The sequence below is a fragment of the Ranitomeya variabilis genome, chromosome 3 (genome assembly GCF_051348905.1).
Source record: "Ranitomeya variabilis isolate aRanVar5 chromosome 3, aRanVar5.hap1, whole genome shotgun sequence".
NCBI classification, from domain to species: domain Eukaryota; kingdom Metazoa; phylum Chordata; class Amphibia; order Anura; family Dendrobatidae; genus Ranitomeya; species Ranitomeya variabilis.
Genome location: NC_135234.1, coordinates 337,942,992 through 337,961,162, shown reverse-complemented (window position 1 = coordinate 337,961,162; position 18,171 = coordinate 337,942,992). Strand labels below are relative to the sequence as shown.

At 42.8% G+C, this 18,171-nt stretch overlaps 1 protein-coding gene across 3 annotated transcripts in view; it reads right to left on the bottom strand.

The window, feature by feature from the left end:
* Positions 1-4,042: 4,042 nt before the first annotated feature.
* The window catches only part of LOC143815971 (protein argonaute-3), a 106,289-nt gene continuing 92,160 nt past the window's right edge, over positions 4,043-18,171 (bottom strand). For 2 of the 3 annotated variants that reach the window (XM_077295820.1, XM_077295818.1), the window contains 7 exons: positions 15,759-15,918; positions 14,898-14,988; positions 14,586-14,780; positions 13,625-13,762; positions 9,796-9,897; positions 7,834-8,033; positions 4,043-6,131 (listed from right to left, as the gene is read on the bottom strand). In XM_077295820.1, the coding sequence (XP_077151935.1) occupies positions 6,023-6,131; positions 7,834-8,033; positions 9,796-9,897; positions 13,625-13,762; positions 14,586-14,780; positions 14,898-14,988; positions 15,759-15,918 (995 nt within the window). In that variant the 3' untranslated portion in view covers positions 4,043-6,022. The remainder of the gene's footprint in view (positions 6,132-7,833; positions 8,034-9,795; positions 9,898-13,624; positions 13,763-14,585; positions 14,781-14,897; positions 14,989-15,758; positions 15,919-18,171) is intronic. The other variant, XM_077295819.1, reaches the window with a different exon arrangement.

Here is an 18,171-nt window from a genome sequence, read left to right as displayed (position 1 = left end):
ATTTCATAAGCTGAAATTATCTTTTGTGCATCACACAAGAAATCATCCTTCTCGACAGCATATCATCCTGTGTAAACAGGACTTCGGCTACCATCGTTATTGGCAGCACATGTGCACCGAGTGATCTATTACATGTCATTAAGTGCGTATCATTATAAGCAAGGTCTGCCTGGGTATGATGCTACCTGCCTGGTGCCAATCTCTGCTGGCTCACACCAGCCACGGCCCACTTGTGACGGGGTTCCTGCGGCTTCCAGTTATGTTATGTCAACCGAGCACCTTCTTATCCTCCGCTCTGCTTTAATGAAGAGGCGTCACTGCTGACGTCATGCTGATTGACAGCAGACTCGCCACTCCCTAACTGCATGGAGCCGACTGTCAATCAGCATGACATTGGCAGTGACGCATCTGTCGACAGAGCAGACCCAAAGAGGAAGAGCTGCTCTGTTAACGTGAAACAAATGAAGCCACAGAATTTCCGTCAGGAGTGGTCCATGACTGCTCGGATCGGCACTGGGCAGAACAGATAGATAGTTAGCAACTACCTGCTTGAAAATTCTTAACCCCCTTAAGAAAAATAAAAAAAAAAAGTACAGAAGTCGCGGATAACTCCTTTAATGGACAAATTTGGTGTTGATAGAGGTGTATTTATTTTTTTTAACCGATTACATGCCCACTATACATAATGCAGATCCCTAAAGCCTATATTGCAGAACAATACCTTGTTTGGTCATCTTTTTTCCTGACATAATAGTGTATAATGGTAATTTTATTATGTAAGACCATTAGTACATTACACTTAGGCTTGTTGACACACATTAAATTCAAGGTTACATAACCACTACCCTGCAGAAGACTTTCAGAGTTTGTGAATAAAGCACATATAAAAAGGATACATGGGAAAACTTGAGGCCATATACTTCATAGACCATTTATTGCAGCAGCTGCCTCAGAATTATTTTCAAAGAGCAAACAACTGATTTATAATTTGAAGAGGAAGAAAACAACATCCCACGGAAAAGTTATAACGCCTTGTCCAGTGTATGCATTGTTTCAGATGGGAATAAATACAACAAAATGGTTCAGACTGTAGTAAATAAAGAGAACTTTATAGATGGAGAATGTAGACCGTGACAATAAGAGAGGTCAATCACATAGACCACCTATCAGAACAGAAACTGTTGTGGTTCAAACCCTTCCGCTCGTAAGCAATTTCAGGACAAAAATAAATATACTATAAGGGTAAAAAGTCCAGGACGAAACGGACCGAATTTTAAATCTGAAGCATATCAATTTAGGTCTTGGATTTCACCCTGTTTATTGGATGGGCAAAGTCACGGGAGAATGCACAGAAAATTAAACAAGCAATTCTGTTGTGGGTTTGCTAATGTTACCATGAGGTTGTGAGGATCTACCCCAATAGAATTATAGCAAGGTTTTCTTACAACTTAAGCACAGGTGTACTGTAGTATAACATTTTAATGATTAATTCTTTGGAACTGACCCCAAAGCATCTCTAGCAGAGTGCAATCGCTGCTATACAGGATACTGTACAGTCAGTGATTCTAAGAGTGCAATGCAGAAATCAGGATCTGAAACACAACTTAATTTTCTCTCTCGGTTGATTTTAGGGACGGTGGGTGTGTTGCTCTATGGGAGTGTGGTCTGTCCAGACTGTTTATTATTTGTAGTATGAACATAATTGTAGCTGTCTGCTCTAATACAATCTGTAACGCAGACTCAGAACATAATAAATTCTACCATGTATTCACAACGTTACTGTAGTTTGTGTTTAATCAACAGTACAAGGATGGTAAATGGTGAACCCATACGTCAGGCACTTTAGAGCAGTAGCTCCCTTCTCCTCTATAACCTGGAGCAGACAGCTCCAAAGAAATATATGTGACAGTTCTATCTTTTCAGTACACCGGAAGAACTGGGTGCACAATGAAAGGTTGTTACCTTGATGGGAATACTCCTTTCATTTTTCTGTCCATCAGAATTTCTGTATGCAAAATTACATAAAGTAGCTAAATCCAACTGTAAACTAAGCTTGTAGATGCCAGATTATCTACATTTTTCTTGCCGATTCTTAAAGTGCATCAACACTTCTAAAAAAAACACCCAAAAACGGATTGTTATGGCCACAGATCTGGAGTTTTCATCAGTGGGTTTTCAGCTCCCGGGAATCTCACTGATCACTAAAATGGACATGCGGAAGTGCGGAGCTAACCCCATAACCTTAAGTAGAGCAGTATACAGACTCACTGAGCAAAACATCATCTCCGGAGATCTTAATCTGCACATCCCACCGCAGAGGGCTCATTGGGAAAGGGGACTCCGCTCACCTGCACCGACCCCTTATGAGAGCCCAGGGGCCCACAGCATTGCCCCACACCGGCCGCCAGCACAGGCCTCCTAGAACAGCGACCCTGCCTCCTGTGACCTCACTCCACTGTCCCCCGGTAAGCTAACTATAAGACACAACAACATTTTATTAAAAAAAGTTTTCCTATTTTCCACCCGAAAAATATGGGGTGCGTCTTATAGTCCGCCAAATACGGTATCGACTTGCCAATAAAGCTAATTAAATAGTATTCCAATTGGATGACGAGAAAGACACAGTACCAACATATATCAACTTGGTTAGATCATGACAAGTGAGCGCCTAACTGACACTGCAATCTGAAAACTGGTCCTGTAGCCCAAGCCGTAGTCACCTGACTTACATTTTAAAGAAACATGGCAATCAAAACAAACTGAGATTTGTAAGGTGGTCGGCACAAATTTTAATAATCTATAGTCAATAACCGACTGACATCTAAATATGTATAGGGCGATGAAGAGTTCTCTCTTTGGAATACTATACTGGCTATATGAAGCAGGACAATTATATTATTGAAGTATGCCAAATACAAAAAAATATAAAATTAATACGAATACTAAAACCAACAAACCTTACGATGACAAATATCACATTAGATGAATATGAAAACAAGCATTGCTCGGGTGTAACTTTGTCTCCAGAATTTCGATAAAAATAAAAAAATATATATACCGTACATAAATATTAATAATAATTTTATAGCTATTTAGCCATGTTGGAAGATTGGTGCAATATATAAGGGATTTCCTTCTTTAGAAGCTCCTACCTCTTCTCAGATTCATAACTAACAGAGATGGAATTATAAGATAACCAAGTCTTTATTAGGAAACATTTACACGATCGCTATTTCAGACCATTTTCCATCTATATACTGCCCAATAGGGGAATGTATACCATTGATTACACTTGCAGATGAGACATGGACTACATACATTGATATAGTTGCACTTGACTGACTGACATTACTTGCGGTGTGTAAAGGTTATTGGTAAAACAAGCAGTCATATTCTGTGGATGTTAAAGGGAACCTGTCAGTGCACAATTGCAGTCAGGTATATTTTTGTCTGAAATTATTAAGCGTTTCAGAATAAATATTATTCGAAGATCTGGCCAGGGGCCATAGGCAGAGACCAGACTAGTGTGTAGTCACCTATGGGCGCCACTGCAGTTGATTGACAAGTCATTTGTTAAAGGGAACCTGTCACCGGAATTTGGCGGGACTGGTTTTCGGTCTTATGGGTGGGGTTTTCGGGTGTTTGATTCACCCTTTCCTTACCCGCTGGCTGCACGCTGGCTGCAATATTGGATTGAAGTTCATTCTCTGTCCTCCGTAGTACACTCCTGCGCAAGGCAATCTTGCCTTGCACACGCGCAGTAATGCTTTGCCCATCTGCGGGCAAAGCCGAAAAGCATTTGTGCGCATGCGCCGGCGCACTATGTCCCGGAAGTATTTAGATGTGTTCCGGGACATAGTGAGCCGGCGCATTAGCACTAATGCTTTTCGGCTTTGCCTGCAGTTGGGCAAAGCATACTGCGCGTGCTGCCTTGCACAGGCGTGTACTACGGAGGACAGAGAATAAACTTCAATCCAATATTGCGGCCAGCATGCAGCCAGCGGGTAAGGAAAGGGTCAATCAAACACCCGAAAACCCCACCCATATGACCGAAAACCGGTCCCGCCAAATTCCGGTGACAGGTTCCCTTTAACTACACACATGGGAGAGACTGGTCATTAAACAAGAGCGGCGCTGGGAGAAGCCAGAGCATTAGAAAAGACCTATCCTCTTTCAGCAAGGCTCTGATTCAGGCTGCCTGTGGTTTGAACAGCATGAATGGACTGACAGGTCACTTTATCACCTACTAGTACTGGTGTGCCCGACTGGTGTTAAATATCTGTATATCATGCGCTGTACACTTCACTGAACCATCTGGCCAAACAAAATGACATAGGAGAACGGATTCTTAACGCCATACTATATTGATTCCGGGACGTAGGTGTGCTAAACAGGTCATATTGTTCCGTATACGAAAATAAAACTTTTGACTCTGACATGTAAAGCATCAACACCAAAGCATTGCACTACTCACTGACGGGAACACAGTACTTCCCAGAACAGTTCTGGGTAGTCACTATGTGGACGTGGGCTTTTCATAGTTAAGGCTTTCGATTATTTTAATTGCAAAGTAGCCATAGGGGCCAGCAAGGTTAGGCAGGCCTCTTTGGCATTGCTGGGTTTAAATTTATTTCTGTTTATTGCACTAAAATGAGATCAAAATTGAACATACATCTAGCGAGTCCCCCATAAAAAAAAACAACAAAACATCAATGGTGGCAGAGAATAGGATTTGAAATAATTAAATTAGTGTCATTAATCTAATAAATACATTTATATATATATAAAAAGTACTAGAAAAGCTTACAATTCCCACACAACCATGTATACATTACATGACTAAAGAGGTTTCTTCCCACATCCTTCTGAAGTAGTTTTCAAAGATACTTGGAGGGTGAAGGGTGAAGACACTCTCCTAATGTGCAGAAATGGACAACCGTTTGCAGCATACAGAATATGGGGATATAGTCTGGAAAAATTTTAGAGAGCAGAGGCTGGCATGTGGGATTTGTTATGCTCACGAATAAAATGCTTACCTAGCAAGAGAGATTTGGAGGAATTAGACCCAGAGAGAAGGCCTTGTGCTAAGCTTTCCTACCCCGACGCCAACATTGTGGTGCTGCGCTGCAGGGAGGAAGTGGCAATATTCTTGCTGGAATAGCTGAAGTATATAGATCCAGTCACTTGCATGACCATAGCACTAGGCACATGCAATACCCGCTTGCATCTTACTAACCATAACGTTGCAGAAAGAATAAAGGCAAAGCACGGAAGGGCATGACTTATGCAAATGAGATTTACATCAAAGGCAAAAGGAATGGGACGTTTTTTGCAGGACATCCTTCTGCTTCATAGCCATTGGTAACACATCCACACAAGTCTATGCATACACATATATGTACTCAAGAACTAAACACATACAAGTGATACACATACCTGGGCACACAAGAGATTCTCTCTGAGCTCACCAGGAGGTGACCAGAAAGTAGCTAAGGTACAGCTGCTAGAAGGTATTGGATTGGGTGCAGCAGCAGGTTGGATAGAACCGCAGCATCACAATTATGCTGGATACCAAAATATAGGAAAACGAAGCCCAAGTGTGCACAGATATGCAAACACACTCCATCCATCCCTAGGTTTTGCTTGTCTCTTTTTTTTCTTTTTTTTTTTTGCAAAAACAGCTAGTGCTGCAGAGCAATTTGAGGTAAAGGCATAAAAGGGTTAAAATGTTGGAACGTAAAAAGAAAGACAAAACGTAAGCAGTGCATCCAAGTGGAGGCTCCATTACAACGATCTAGCAGTTGGCTGGTTTCATATTGCATAATAGTGCTGTGTTCCTCAAAACTCTTCTATTCCCAGGATTAGCCCTCCCCTCAATCACTGTGCCCGGGCTTCAGTGCGAGCCAGAAGGGAGGACAGGAGAATGGGAACCACTCTACTGGGCCCTAGAAACCCACACCAGATCCTTCAGGTTCCTTGTTGCAAGTCAAACCTGTGTATTTTTTAGGGACAAAAGTTGCTCTCACGCGAAGTACATGGTACGTAAGGTATCCTGGTGAATTTGCACAGCCTTGGCAAGGGCTTGTGGGTCCCGACCATTGCTTTGACCAGATACGTGGCTTCCTTCAGCACTATGGGGTACAAAATAGAAGTTAACTTTGCAAAACATCATGTTGCTTATTCAGCTCAGAATACATGTCAACCATTGCTAAATTACATGAAATGAAGATTGAAAAAGAGAATGGGGCCCCTAAGGAAATCAAACAGCAAAATTAAAGCCCCTTGAAAGGCATGTACAAATTATTGAAAAAGGGAACCTGTCAGCTCAATCCACAGGCAACATTCATTAGGCGTTGGCTGCACGATTCCAGGGATGTTTTTCTCAATACATTCCGGCGTTTCAGAAAAAACCTATTGTGAAGAGCCTGGGAATATAGGGAGAAAAAGGACTAATCTGGTGTGTCCCCCAGCAGGATTCTCCCCGCACCACCCCAGGTGGTTGACAGGTCTTTCACCATGTGCACACATGGGAGACACCTGTCAATCAACTGGAGAGCGGTGTGCTGAAGCTGGGCGGAGACATGACTAGTCTGGTGCGTCCCCCAGATGGCTTCTCAGCGCATCATTACGGGTGATTGACATAGGAGAGAACTGTCAGCCAGTCAGACTAGTCTGGTGCCCCCCTATTACAGATGACTGACAAGTCTCTCCCTGTGTACACACATGGGAATGACCTGTCAATCACCTGGAGTGTGGCATGGGGAAGCTGGCCGGTGATTGCAAAAGAGTAGTCTTAGGGTACCGTCACACAGTGCCATTTTCATCGCTACGACGGCACGATTCGTGACGTTTAGCGATATCGTTACGATATCGTAGTGTCTGACACGCTACTGCGATCCGGAACCCTGCTGAGAATCGTACGTCGTAGCAGATCGTTTGAAACTTTCTTTCGTCGTCTAGTGTCCCGCTGTGGCGGCATGATTGCATCGTGTGACACAGGTTGTATACGATGTGCGCACAGTAACCAACGGCTTCTACATCGCAAATACGTCATGAAATTATCGCTCCAGCGCAGTGTATTGCAACGTGTGACCGCAGTATACGACGCTGGAGCGATAATCATACGACGCTGCAACGTCACGAATCGTGCCGTCGTAGCGATGAAAATGGCACTGTGTGACGGTACCCTAAGTCTCTCCCTATGGACCCCTGATCTTCAAACTATAACCTTCTGCAGGCTTAAGGTTTGGGCAGCAAGAATCAACTGACAAGTTCCCTTTAAGGTCATTTAAAAAGCGAAATGTTCCCTAAAGGATGTTATAAGGTCACCGCATCAGTCTGCGGTTTCCACGGTAACGACTGTTGCTTAGAAAAGTTATCGGCTAATGGCAGCAGCTCAGTTGCTATGGATACTGGCCAGCAGTATGTGACGTACATAGAGCAGATGTATACCCGATCAATCACGGTCCCCGCCATTCACCCCATTATGGAAATTGGAAGCTGGTGTGTAATCATTTACTATACCTTCATGTTCCATTTTCAGGAGGAATATTAAGTGTATAAATAGACCAAAACCTAATACGGATGTCTCCACCTTAGCAGATTAGAACAGCTGCTTCATTGTCCAGTGTCACATTAAGGACAAAATGGCCCCTGCTGAGCTCCAGCATGTGCCAGGACTCATCTAGTAGTGTAGACTTGTGCCATGCAGGTCTGACAGTTATCTGCCCCACACAATAACTGGAAGATTACAATTCTATGTGGTAGACGTCATGAAAACGAGAAGAAACGAGGAGAAAACAAGCTGCTGCGGGAGAGGAATATGTACTATACCTGTCATGCTCCTTGTCCACGAGATGGTACCTGGCTCTGAATGCCACAAGGTGGGCATAGTAGGCAGGGGCGGGGATGGAGACAGATCGCGTGCATCGCACATACGTGTGGCACAGCTGGTAGGTCAGCAGCTGGAGCTCATCAGCAGTGAAACAGTTATCATCCCACAAGACATGATAGTGAGAAGGCCTGCTAGTACCCTAAATGACAAAGCGGGAGAACAATGGACATCCTGATGAGACCATTACTGGGACCTGTCACAGCTTTGTATCCAACTGTGCCCCATATATCACACTGCCCAGTGTGTATGATGGCGCTATCGTTGGCACTCGCACACTCCTGGAGATGTTGGCCTTTGCTGGATACGAACCCAAGATCTCAGCACTGCAAGGCTACAGTATACAGCTGTGTCACCATGCTGCCAGTACATCATGTCTAGCCAAAACATCTGTTCCAAGAGAAACGACAGCTCATCGTGTAAAATGCTAGGGGTTAGCTATACTGAGGACACAAAGAAAAAAACTCATCACCCTGACTGTCTGCTGTAACATGACTATTGAAACCACTGATTGATCGTAGAGTCAGCTGACAGATGGGCACCAGGGAGATCAAATGCCAGCAGAAAATTACCAATTTTGTTAAATCGGGTCTTTTTTTTTTTCAATTTTTCATATCACTATTTCCATTAAAAGGAATCTGACACCACTTCTTTGCTGCCCAATCTGAGAGTAGCATAATGTAGGGGTAGATACCCTGATTCCAGCAATGTATCACTTGTTGTCCTCATTGTCATTATGATAAAATCACTGTCCTATCTGCTGCAGACCTACCAGTCCTCTGAATGCTGAGTATAACCCAGACCACACCACTGATTGGCAGCTTCCTGCCTATGCACAGTGTACACAGAAAGCTGCCAATCAGTGGTGGAGGTGGTGTTATGAACAGTTTATGAATATGGAGGACTATATGGCAACAGGTTGAGTAGTCATCTAGTGTTAATCTCCTGCTGATAAAACTGTGATTTTATCAAAGCTACAGAGAGCAGCACAGTAAGTGACACATTGTTGGAATTAGGATCTCTGTCTTTATATACTACTCTCAGATTAGGAGACAAAAATCCAACTAGCAATTTTTCCTACTTCTCGCAAGAAGTGGATGAGAAGCTAGTAAGCATGTGACTGCAACTATACAAATCACACATGTGCGGTCATGTGACAACTACTCAAGCTGACAATAGAGGGGAAACCTGGTAGTGCGCATATTGCACACTGTTTGGATTTGGCAGCCTGAAGTCATATAGAGTGACTGCAGAAATTTACGATCAGCCTAGACAATGTATTAAATATACATAGTGATATGAAAAAAATAAAATTTGCTACCTCTTGAAGCTGTGCCAGTGATTGGGTACAGGCTGCAGCAGTCACATCACGTTCATAGCTCCAGACAATATAGATGGCACAAGCTCAGTGACTGGCTGCAGTGCTGATGCCAGAGAGGGAAAATAAACCTTCAATGTGTTGTTTTTTTTATTTTTAGAACATTTGCTGTGTTTTTTTAAGGTTAGATATCTATATGTGTAGCTCTAGCTATGTATTTGATAAGGCAGCCCAACAAACAAAATCAATCTTGCACTCACTAAGACAACCACTAGGTGGCACCCCTCTGCAGTGATATTTGCAGGATTTGTATTATTATCAGCCTTGACCCAAGAGTTTATGCTTTCACCAACAGTAAACGTACACGAGGGAAAAAAATTACTGCTGTTATTGTGGACATATGTTGCATAAAAAAAATGACAAAAAGGAGGTTTTTAAAGCTTTCATAACAGCTATTCTTTCTGCAAATGACAAGAATACAATCTGTCAGGTGAAACTATGAGGTGATTCATTTACAAAACCTTTGCCGATTCTGGATTAGAGCATAAGCTGTATATTACGAAGAGACAACAGAAGCCAGACTCACCTGTATTCCAGCATGGCTGCAGAGGTAAAAATCAAACTCGTAAGGATGTGTTATATCGGTATCCACAGTGGTACCAGCTGGAATATTTCCACTTCTTCCAACCTAATGCAAAGAGAAGAGATTATCCAGAGGGTAATACAACTCATTACTCGATGGTAACATTGGGTGCCATGTCGGAAATGCCAGCTTGGTCAATGCTTCATCTCTAGAACCATCAGCACTACTGTCTATTTACCAGATATATATCCACAGTGTCTAGTCGGAGAGCTCTGTGGCCTCTTTACAGAACCCGCCCTCAACAGTGCTAGAAGTAGATTATTCTGTAACCTTAGCACTTGTACTTCTAAAGTAAGAAGGTTGCCATTCTATTCTCCCTCTAATGCATAAGTTAGAAGGTCTGGGGACAAATCCATGACACCATTAGCCCAGATTGGAAAAAAAAACCTCACCGTTATGAGCCCACTGTATTCCAGAGGGGAACGCTTCCTGTCAGCTAGTTCATGCTGTCTAGACTAGGAGCTGCATGAATCAAAGCAAGGCTGCACAATTGCCGCCAGATAGTGCCTTGTAAGGTTGCAGCTGGACAAGTCCTGAATGGAGTATGTGTGTGTGTGTGTCACCGAGGTGCCTAGCCTCGGTGATGTGAAACCCAGAGAGCTGGCTCCAGTATAGATAGTGCTGTTTAGTCTTTTAAAGGGTTCACACTTTGGGTCCGGAATTTAGGAACAGCCACTAGAGCTGGGTGGGACTGGCTGTTCCCATTCCTCCAGTTTCAGGCCTTGGAATGGCCTATTGAAGGCAGTCCAGCTGCCTCATTCAATGTCTGGGTGTGGGAGGTGGAAAGACCTTTACTGCGGTTGAGTCTTCGCTAGAGACAAAAAATGTGGGCTGTAATATATATGGGCGAGTCCTCATTACTTATATCATACCATTATATGGTGGAGAAACGGTTAATGTTTGTTCATTGGTTGGTTTATGACCTGTAATAAACCTCCCCGTTTGCCATAAAGACTTTGTGCCTGTGTATACCTGAAGTGCTGCCAGGAAGCGAGTGAATCCCTACGGCTCCTACATTTCAGAGAAAATATAGTTTGAAGATCCATACAGGGATCAAATGCAGAGATTAGACTACTCAGGTGCCCCAGCATACCTCTCCCCGCGCTGCTGTAGGTGATTGACAGGTCTTTTATGTCCATGGTCTACAAATTATATGAATATATATTACAGCCAGGTATATTTTTACTTGATACATTCTGGGGTTATACATATATGTTTGTGTATATCTATTTGAAAGAAAAATATACTTGGCTGCAATCGTGCATCCAGTGTCCAATTCATGCTAATCGTGGTTTAGGCACCATGTGTCAGCGGCCAGGATCCCTTGGGCAGCATACTATGATGACAAATCTTTCTCACATCTATCAATCTTGCTACCAATCGTCTTTTTCTTTGGAGTTTTTCCTCATTCTTTATGCAATTAGTTTCTGCCCTTATTTTTGGTACTCCCCATGTATCACTTTTTGACAGATGAAAGGTGAGATCACCTACACAAGCCCACTGCTCATACACACCAAGAGTCAGACCAGCATAGCATAGCACACAAGACCCCTCATGGTCTGTATGCACTTATTTCTTCTTTATATATGATGCTAACATGTCATCAACTAAAATGTTTGCATGTAATATTTATTAACACTTTGTAAGTTGAGGTGAATTTGGAGAGGGCTTGAGCGAGATGAAGGAAAGAGGAGTTTGGTTTTGTCCACCTTGAGTTCTAGAAAGTGTGAGGAGGATATAGCTAATAGACACTGGGATTTTGATCAGCAGACATGATGTCTGGGTCAGACAGGTAGATTTGAGTGTTACCAGCATATAGGTGGCACTGGAAGCCATGGGACTTTATGTGTTGCCCCAGGCCTAAGGTATAGAAGGAGATGAGTAGGTGTCCCAGGACAGAGTCTAAAGGCCCAACTACAGAGGGAGGGTGAGATGAGGATGTGGTATGGAAAGGGGTGATGTTAAAAGTGCGGTCTGTAAGGTATGAGGAGATGCAGGAAAGGACAAGGACTTTGATAACAAGGGATGAGATGACGATCAATATTGTAGGAGGCAGTGGGAAACAGTCATGGGCAGAGGACAGGTCTAGAAAGAGGAGTATTTTTATCAATCTTATCTTACATTTTGAACTGATGAATAAAGATATTCTATTTGAAAGAAAAAAAAGCAGGATGAGTCCAGCTGATAAAAAAAGCTTGTCTTTATTCCAAATTCGTATAGAATAGTGACATGGCACCCATATGTGCAGCTACGCGTTTCGAACAGCATTTCCCAACAAAGGTTCTGTGGTGCATGGAAGTTCCTTGGAACAGGTTGTCCATCTTTATTTTTTAATCCAGAAACTTCTTATTTGTGAAAATAAACTGTTAAGGCTACGTTCACATTTGCGTTGTGCGCCGCAGCGTCGGCGCCGCAACGCACAACGCAAACAAAAACGCAGCAAAACGCATGCACAACGCTGCGTTTTGCGCCGCATGCGTCCTTTTTTTCATTGATTTTTGACGCAGCAAAAATGCAACTTGCTGCGTCCTCTGCGCCCAGACGCAGGCGCCGCAGGGACGCATGCGGCGCAAAACGCAAGTGTGACGCATGTCCATGCGCCCCCATGTTAAATATAGGGGCGCATGACGCATGCGGCGACGCTGCGGCGCCCGACGCTGCGGCGCACACCGCAAATGTGAACGTAGCCTAAGAAGTAATTACCCATTGCCATTTGTTTATGTGTCTGTAGCAATGAAGTCATGTCAACATCATGTGACCACTGCCATCCAATTCGATAGCTCAGCATGATGCGGATTAAAATGACACTAAGCCGCGAGCCCAGTAATTGGCTACAGCAGTCATGTGATGTTGAGGTCATGTCACTACTGAAGCCATATTAAGAAAAAACGAGTAATAGTGCAGAGTTGACAATGGAGTGGCTTGGGATAAGTACTAGTAATGAGCGAACGTGCTCGGATAAAGCGTTATATGAGCATGCTCGGGGGCTAACCGAGTGTCTTCGGCATGCTCGAAAAATATGTTTCGCGGCTGTTCGACATGCAATCCACATGTGTTGCATCTGTCGAACGGCCGTGAGACATGCAGGCACAAGGACTTGAACATATTTTTCGAGCATGCCTAAGTCACTTGGTTAGCACCTGAGCATGCCCTGATAACACCTTATCCGAGCACATTCACTCATCACCAATAAGTACATATGACTGCTCTTTTCACACTTGAAGCCCATGAATTAAAAAAAAATTAAAAAAGACTTACAAAACCTTTAAGAGGTTCCTAAGAACACATTGTGAGACATCACCTTCAGCTTTGTTACTACATAAATTAAATTAATCAATGGAAATCTGACCCGTGACATCATTCAAAGTATGTTTAGATATGTTTCTAAACCGATCCATCAGTACTGCTGTTCTACTGTTGCTCTGTTAAGAACAGAAGCCATTATTAATGTGACCTGAGCCTTCTAATAAGAACAAGGTAACTTTAGGAGCTCCACATGTGGTCTAAGCGTTGAAGTAAACACATACAATTCTACACACACACACACAAATACAGTGCATACCCATTTCATACCAATTTTTTTAATTTAAATTTCTAGATCAAAATCTCAAATCCCATTATGTATCAAATACATTTTTTATAGTTTGTTTTTTTTATTTATTTCTGGTAGGTGAGATTATTCTGGGTACGTTTTTTTCTAACAGGATGCTGTGATATAAGCGAGGTCTTTGACAGCTGGAGAGGTAATTACAGTTATTACATTATTACATACCCTTTCCGTTCGGTCGGCACAGAACAACCTTGTATGATGCCTTTTCTGTACCACAATGTAGGTGATCCCAGGCTGGTAATCCTTCTCCAGACTAATGCAGGCTTCTCTAATAGCTAGCAGCTCATAATATAAGACCTGCTTAAACGAGGAAAAACAGTACAATTGTAGGACATGGCTGGCATGTAAAGATATTCCAATACAGGCATTATAGGGATCTGTACAAGGTTTGCATCAGTATAGGGAATATTTATGGAAACCTTACCAAGCTAACTTATCAGCTATTTATTAGTATGGCTTTTGAAGATAAATTCTTAGAATGTTAGAAAGTCACAATAAAAATCCAATAATGCTGAAAATAACAGCAACACCGCCAAAGGGCAGAGCTTCCTAACCATGTGCTGATGGGCTTCAATGAGTTTCTTTGGGAGCCGCAATGTCTAGTTAGTTACGGAGAGGCTAAAGGGGCACTGATGTAACTACAGGAGTAAAGGTACCTTCACACGAAGCGACGCTGTAGCGATAGCGACAACGATGCCGATCGCTGCAGCGTCGCTGTTTGATCTCTGGGGAGCTGTCACACAGACCGCTCTCCAGCGACCAACGATGCCGAGGTCCCCGGGTAACCAGGGTAAACATCGGGTTACTAAGCGCAGGGCCGAGGGAAGGGAACTGAGGGAACTGGTACATTAGTGCGGGATGGTCAGAAGTCTCAGAGCTTGGGATAGAGGGGTCAGTTAACCCTTCTAAGACAGCAACACGCAATATGACACCATGCATTCTAGGACACTAAGAGGAGGTCACTGTATATTATGAACAGTGACTCCAGACGAGAAAAAAACAGTAAACTTTGGTTCCTAGCATTTCCTGTGAAGACTGTCATGGTCATATCAGCACACCTTGGCTTTGATGCTTTTATGGTTCCTACATCATGCAAAGACCTCAAAACCAAAGTTCCACTGACCTGTCTGAATTGCCCTTCCGAGACTCCATCACGATAAAAGATGATTCGTGTGGGTTTGAAGCGCGTGGATTTGTAGAACTGGATAAGAAGTTCTCTCACCATGGAAGCAAGGTCATGGATAATTTCCTGCCGAGGTCTTTGTACCCGCACTGTCGCACAGTACCGACTTGGGTGAGCATCCATACTGCCTACAACCTAGTACAAGTATAAAAAGTCATCATAAAAAAAAAGGTAAATAAATCTTTCCAGATCAAATCACTGTATTGTGTATGAAGCAGGAGTCGTAAAAAATGACCAACTTAGCACACTTACAGCAGCAATTGAAGGTTTTTTGCCATCTCCAGCAGGTGGATGAGTGACATCTGCTCCTAAGAAAATGACTGGTTGCTGGAACACAGACGGCCTAAGTAAAGATATACACATCTATGAAGAAATGTAAAATTTCGTGTAGGCAGGATACCAATTTCTCATTCACATTCCCACTGATGCTCTTTGCATGCCTGTGAAGCTGATCGAGGTCCCCTTATTCTAGGTGACGCTATGACTAGGCAGACGTAGATCTGCCATGCAGGAGTGACGTTGGGAACGTTAAGATGCCTAATACCTAACACATCTTATGGACATGCATAAATACCAACCTTCAACCTTGTAAATTGGAATCTTCAGAAGTGCACCACTCCAGCCCCCTGGGCTTCCTCCATTGCCGCGGACAGTGTGTTTCTGAAGATTGACAATTTAGACCAGCAATATGGTGCGAACTGTGCCAGGATTCTAGCAGAGGTAGCTTTGTCTCTGCAGCATAGGAGGAGTGCAGGGGGATTAAAACTGGCCAGATCCAACCATTTGTAAAGCATAAAGCATGCTTCCTCCACATAACTGGCCACGTTGGGTCCACAGAGTGGCTGTACACTAGAAAAGTAGAAATCTCAATGTTCTTGAGAAGGGAAGGGATTTTTACTATTGGGGTATATTGCAAAGTTGCTTGTTTGTAGAATCACAATTTTAACCACTTTCCAACTTATGACAACCCTCTTCAGGGTGGTTAATAAGATTTATAAAGAGAACATGACAAGCAAACCAATAACGAATAGAGAAGCAAGAGTGGAGAAATACAAGTGTCAATGTCAGCCAGGCCGGCACAAAAAAACCAACGTTACACAAGGATCTTCTTACCGTTGATGTGGTACCAAGATATTGTTAATCCCTCCCAGTTTGACGTTTATTTTTAGGCACAGATTTGAGAGGGTTTGAGGAGATGTTTTAATTACATTCTTCACTTGGACACATTGTGTAGCCATTCCCAGTAATGTGTCTCCAACGCGCTTTACCTCAGCTAGAGGGAGGGGGAAAAGAGCGGTTACTGAAATTAACAGAAAAAAAGACAAATAGTCATGCCTTTACTCTAAGCATTTTCAGCAGTAGACAGTGGGCAATTCTGTCAGTCAAATGCAGCCCCGGAGAGCCTGGAAACATGATTGAAGAAAATTACAGCTATTGTCAGTGCGTGGATTAGAGTCCTTCTTCTGAAAGCCACATGTAGAAATACATGCCTCATCCTAATAGGATGTCGGACCTCAGCCTGAAACCAGGACACGCTCCCGGTGAAACAATCACATCTGTAACACATCACTATAGAGCCGCAATATAAGACCAACTATTGTTTCAAAGCAATTCAGTAGGACTTGCAAGGGAAGCTTTTACACATTACCTTTCTTTTATAGTCATAATGTGGACAAAGCCATGTAATATTGTTGTCACGGGATTACCGTGACAGAGGGGCCACAAGACCGCGGCAACTGGTTTCACAATCTCCTGCACTGGTTTAAAGTACTTCACCATTGTATTAAACAGTGGAGGATTTTTCCTTGCTGGCAGTGCAAGGGTTAGTCTGTTCCGTTGATCTCCAGGAACTTTCCTTTGTGGATTGTCTCAGCTGATCAGTGTTGGAAACACCCCTCTGCTATATATGCTCGCCTCTGGCACTTAGGAATTGCCAGTGTTAGGTCTTACTGCTTGGTTTGGAGTTGGAGGTGTAGTTCGTGGTTGGAGTTAAGGTTTAGAGATTTGTTCAGGAGACTGTTGCTTGGAGTTTTGTTTGTCTGCATGTCCTCAACAAGTCCTATTTGGTTTCTCTTTCCTTTAACTCCCTTGTATTCCAATATTTTGTTTGGTGAGTGTATTTTGTATGATTGTTATTTCCATTTATCCCTGCCGTCTTCCAATGTTTGTCTGATTAGTGTTATCCTATACACTTTGGATTCCCACCCCTCTGAGTGAGGCAGGGGGCAGATAATGGTTAATATAGGAACATAGCACAGCACGTGAATCCAGCGTCTCCACCTTCAGCAGTAATCTGGGGGACAGGGATAGACTAGGGCGCCCCTAATTCTAGGGACCTGACTAGCGCCCACCATCCCAAGGCACTACGTGACAATTATACCCTGTGACACAAAAAGACAGCACAAGTCTTAAGACCTCCATAAACATCGATCTCTGCCTTCTCTCCCATACACAGGAGTGGCCATGCAACCGAGTGCTCCTGTGTTATCCATGAGAAAGTAGCTGACAAACATCTCTGCCGGCGGCTTATTTCTGATAAAACAAAGGGACTTGGCAGTCCAAAATCAGACACGCTAGATCGTCATGTTACCCGACAAAGAGTGGGCCGAACATATCAACATCAGTGGCTGCAACTAACATTAATCTAATGTGTATGGAAGGCTTTAATTTATCGATGTGTGCTAATTAATGAAATCTCAGGGTTATTTGCAAATAAATTGGAAAACGAATTGCTGTTCATATAACTGAAATTTACTAAGTTCAGAAAAGGAAAGTGGCTCATTAATATATAAAATAGTAACTGCAAACATTTACGGTAAGTAAATTAACCATGAGTTTCTTTTGTATAAGCTGCTACTTGCACATTTCTGATTTTACCTGCTCACCCATAGTTGGTCCAAGTGAATTTGACATAATATTGCCCATCACATTATAAAATAAACACTCCCATTAAATGTGTGTATATACACATGTACAGTAGTGTATGTGTTAATATACTCATCTATCGCTGCCTTCTCTGGTGTCCAGCCAGCGCCGTTCTTCTCCTCTTCTCAGTGATGTCACTGCTCTACAGACTGGCCGGAGCACACTGCGCTCTGCATGACACAGAAGTGAATTTTACAATGTAAGCCTATTGAACGCGAGTACGAGGCTCCATTGGTTTTCATTCTAAAAGACTTCAGGCCAAGGCATAGAGTGAACCGGACAGTCTGAAGAGGAGAACAATGTATATCACCACACTCACACTACAGTACATGCACATATACACATTTAAAGGATAAATAAACCTAGTGGCAGTGCTTCTTTAAGATGTTTTTTTTTTTTTTTTTTACAAAGTATAGTACAGAGAGACCAGGAAAAGAGATGAAGGAAAGGGTAAACAAATTAGATACAAGTCATATATTGCAATGCTTTTTTTTTTTTTTTTTTTTTTTTTTTTAAAGAATACTCTCCAAGACTTGAGTTTAAAGCCAATCAATCCCTTTAAAGGAACTTAATTAAAAAGCATATTGAAGTTATCCTAAAG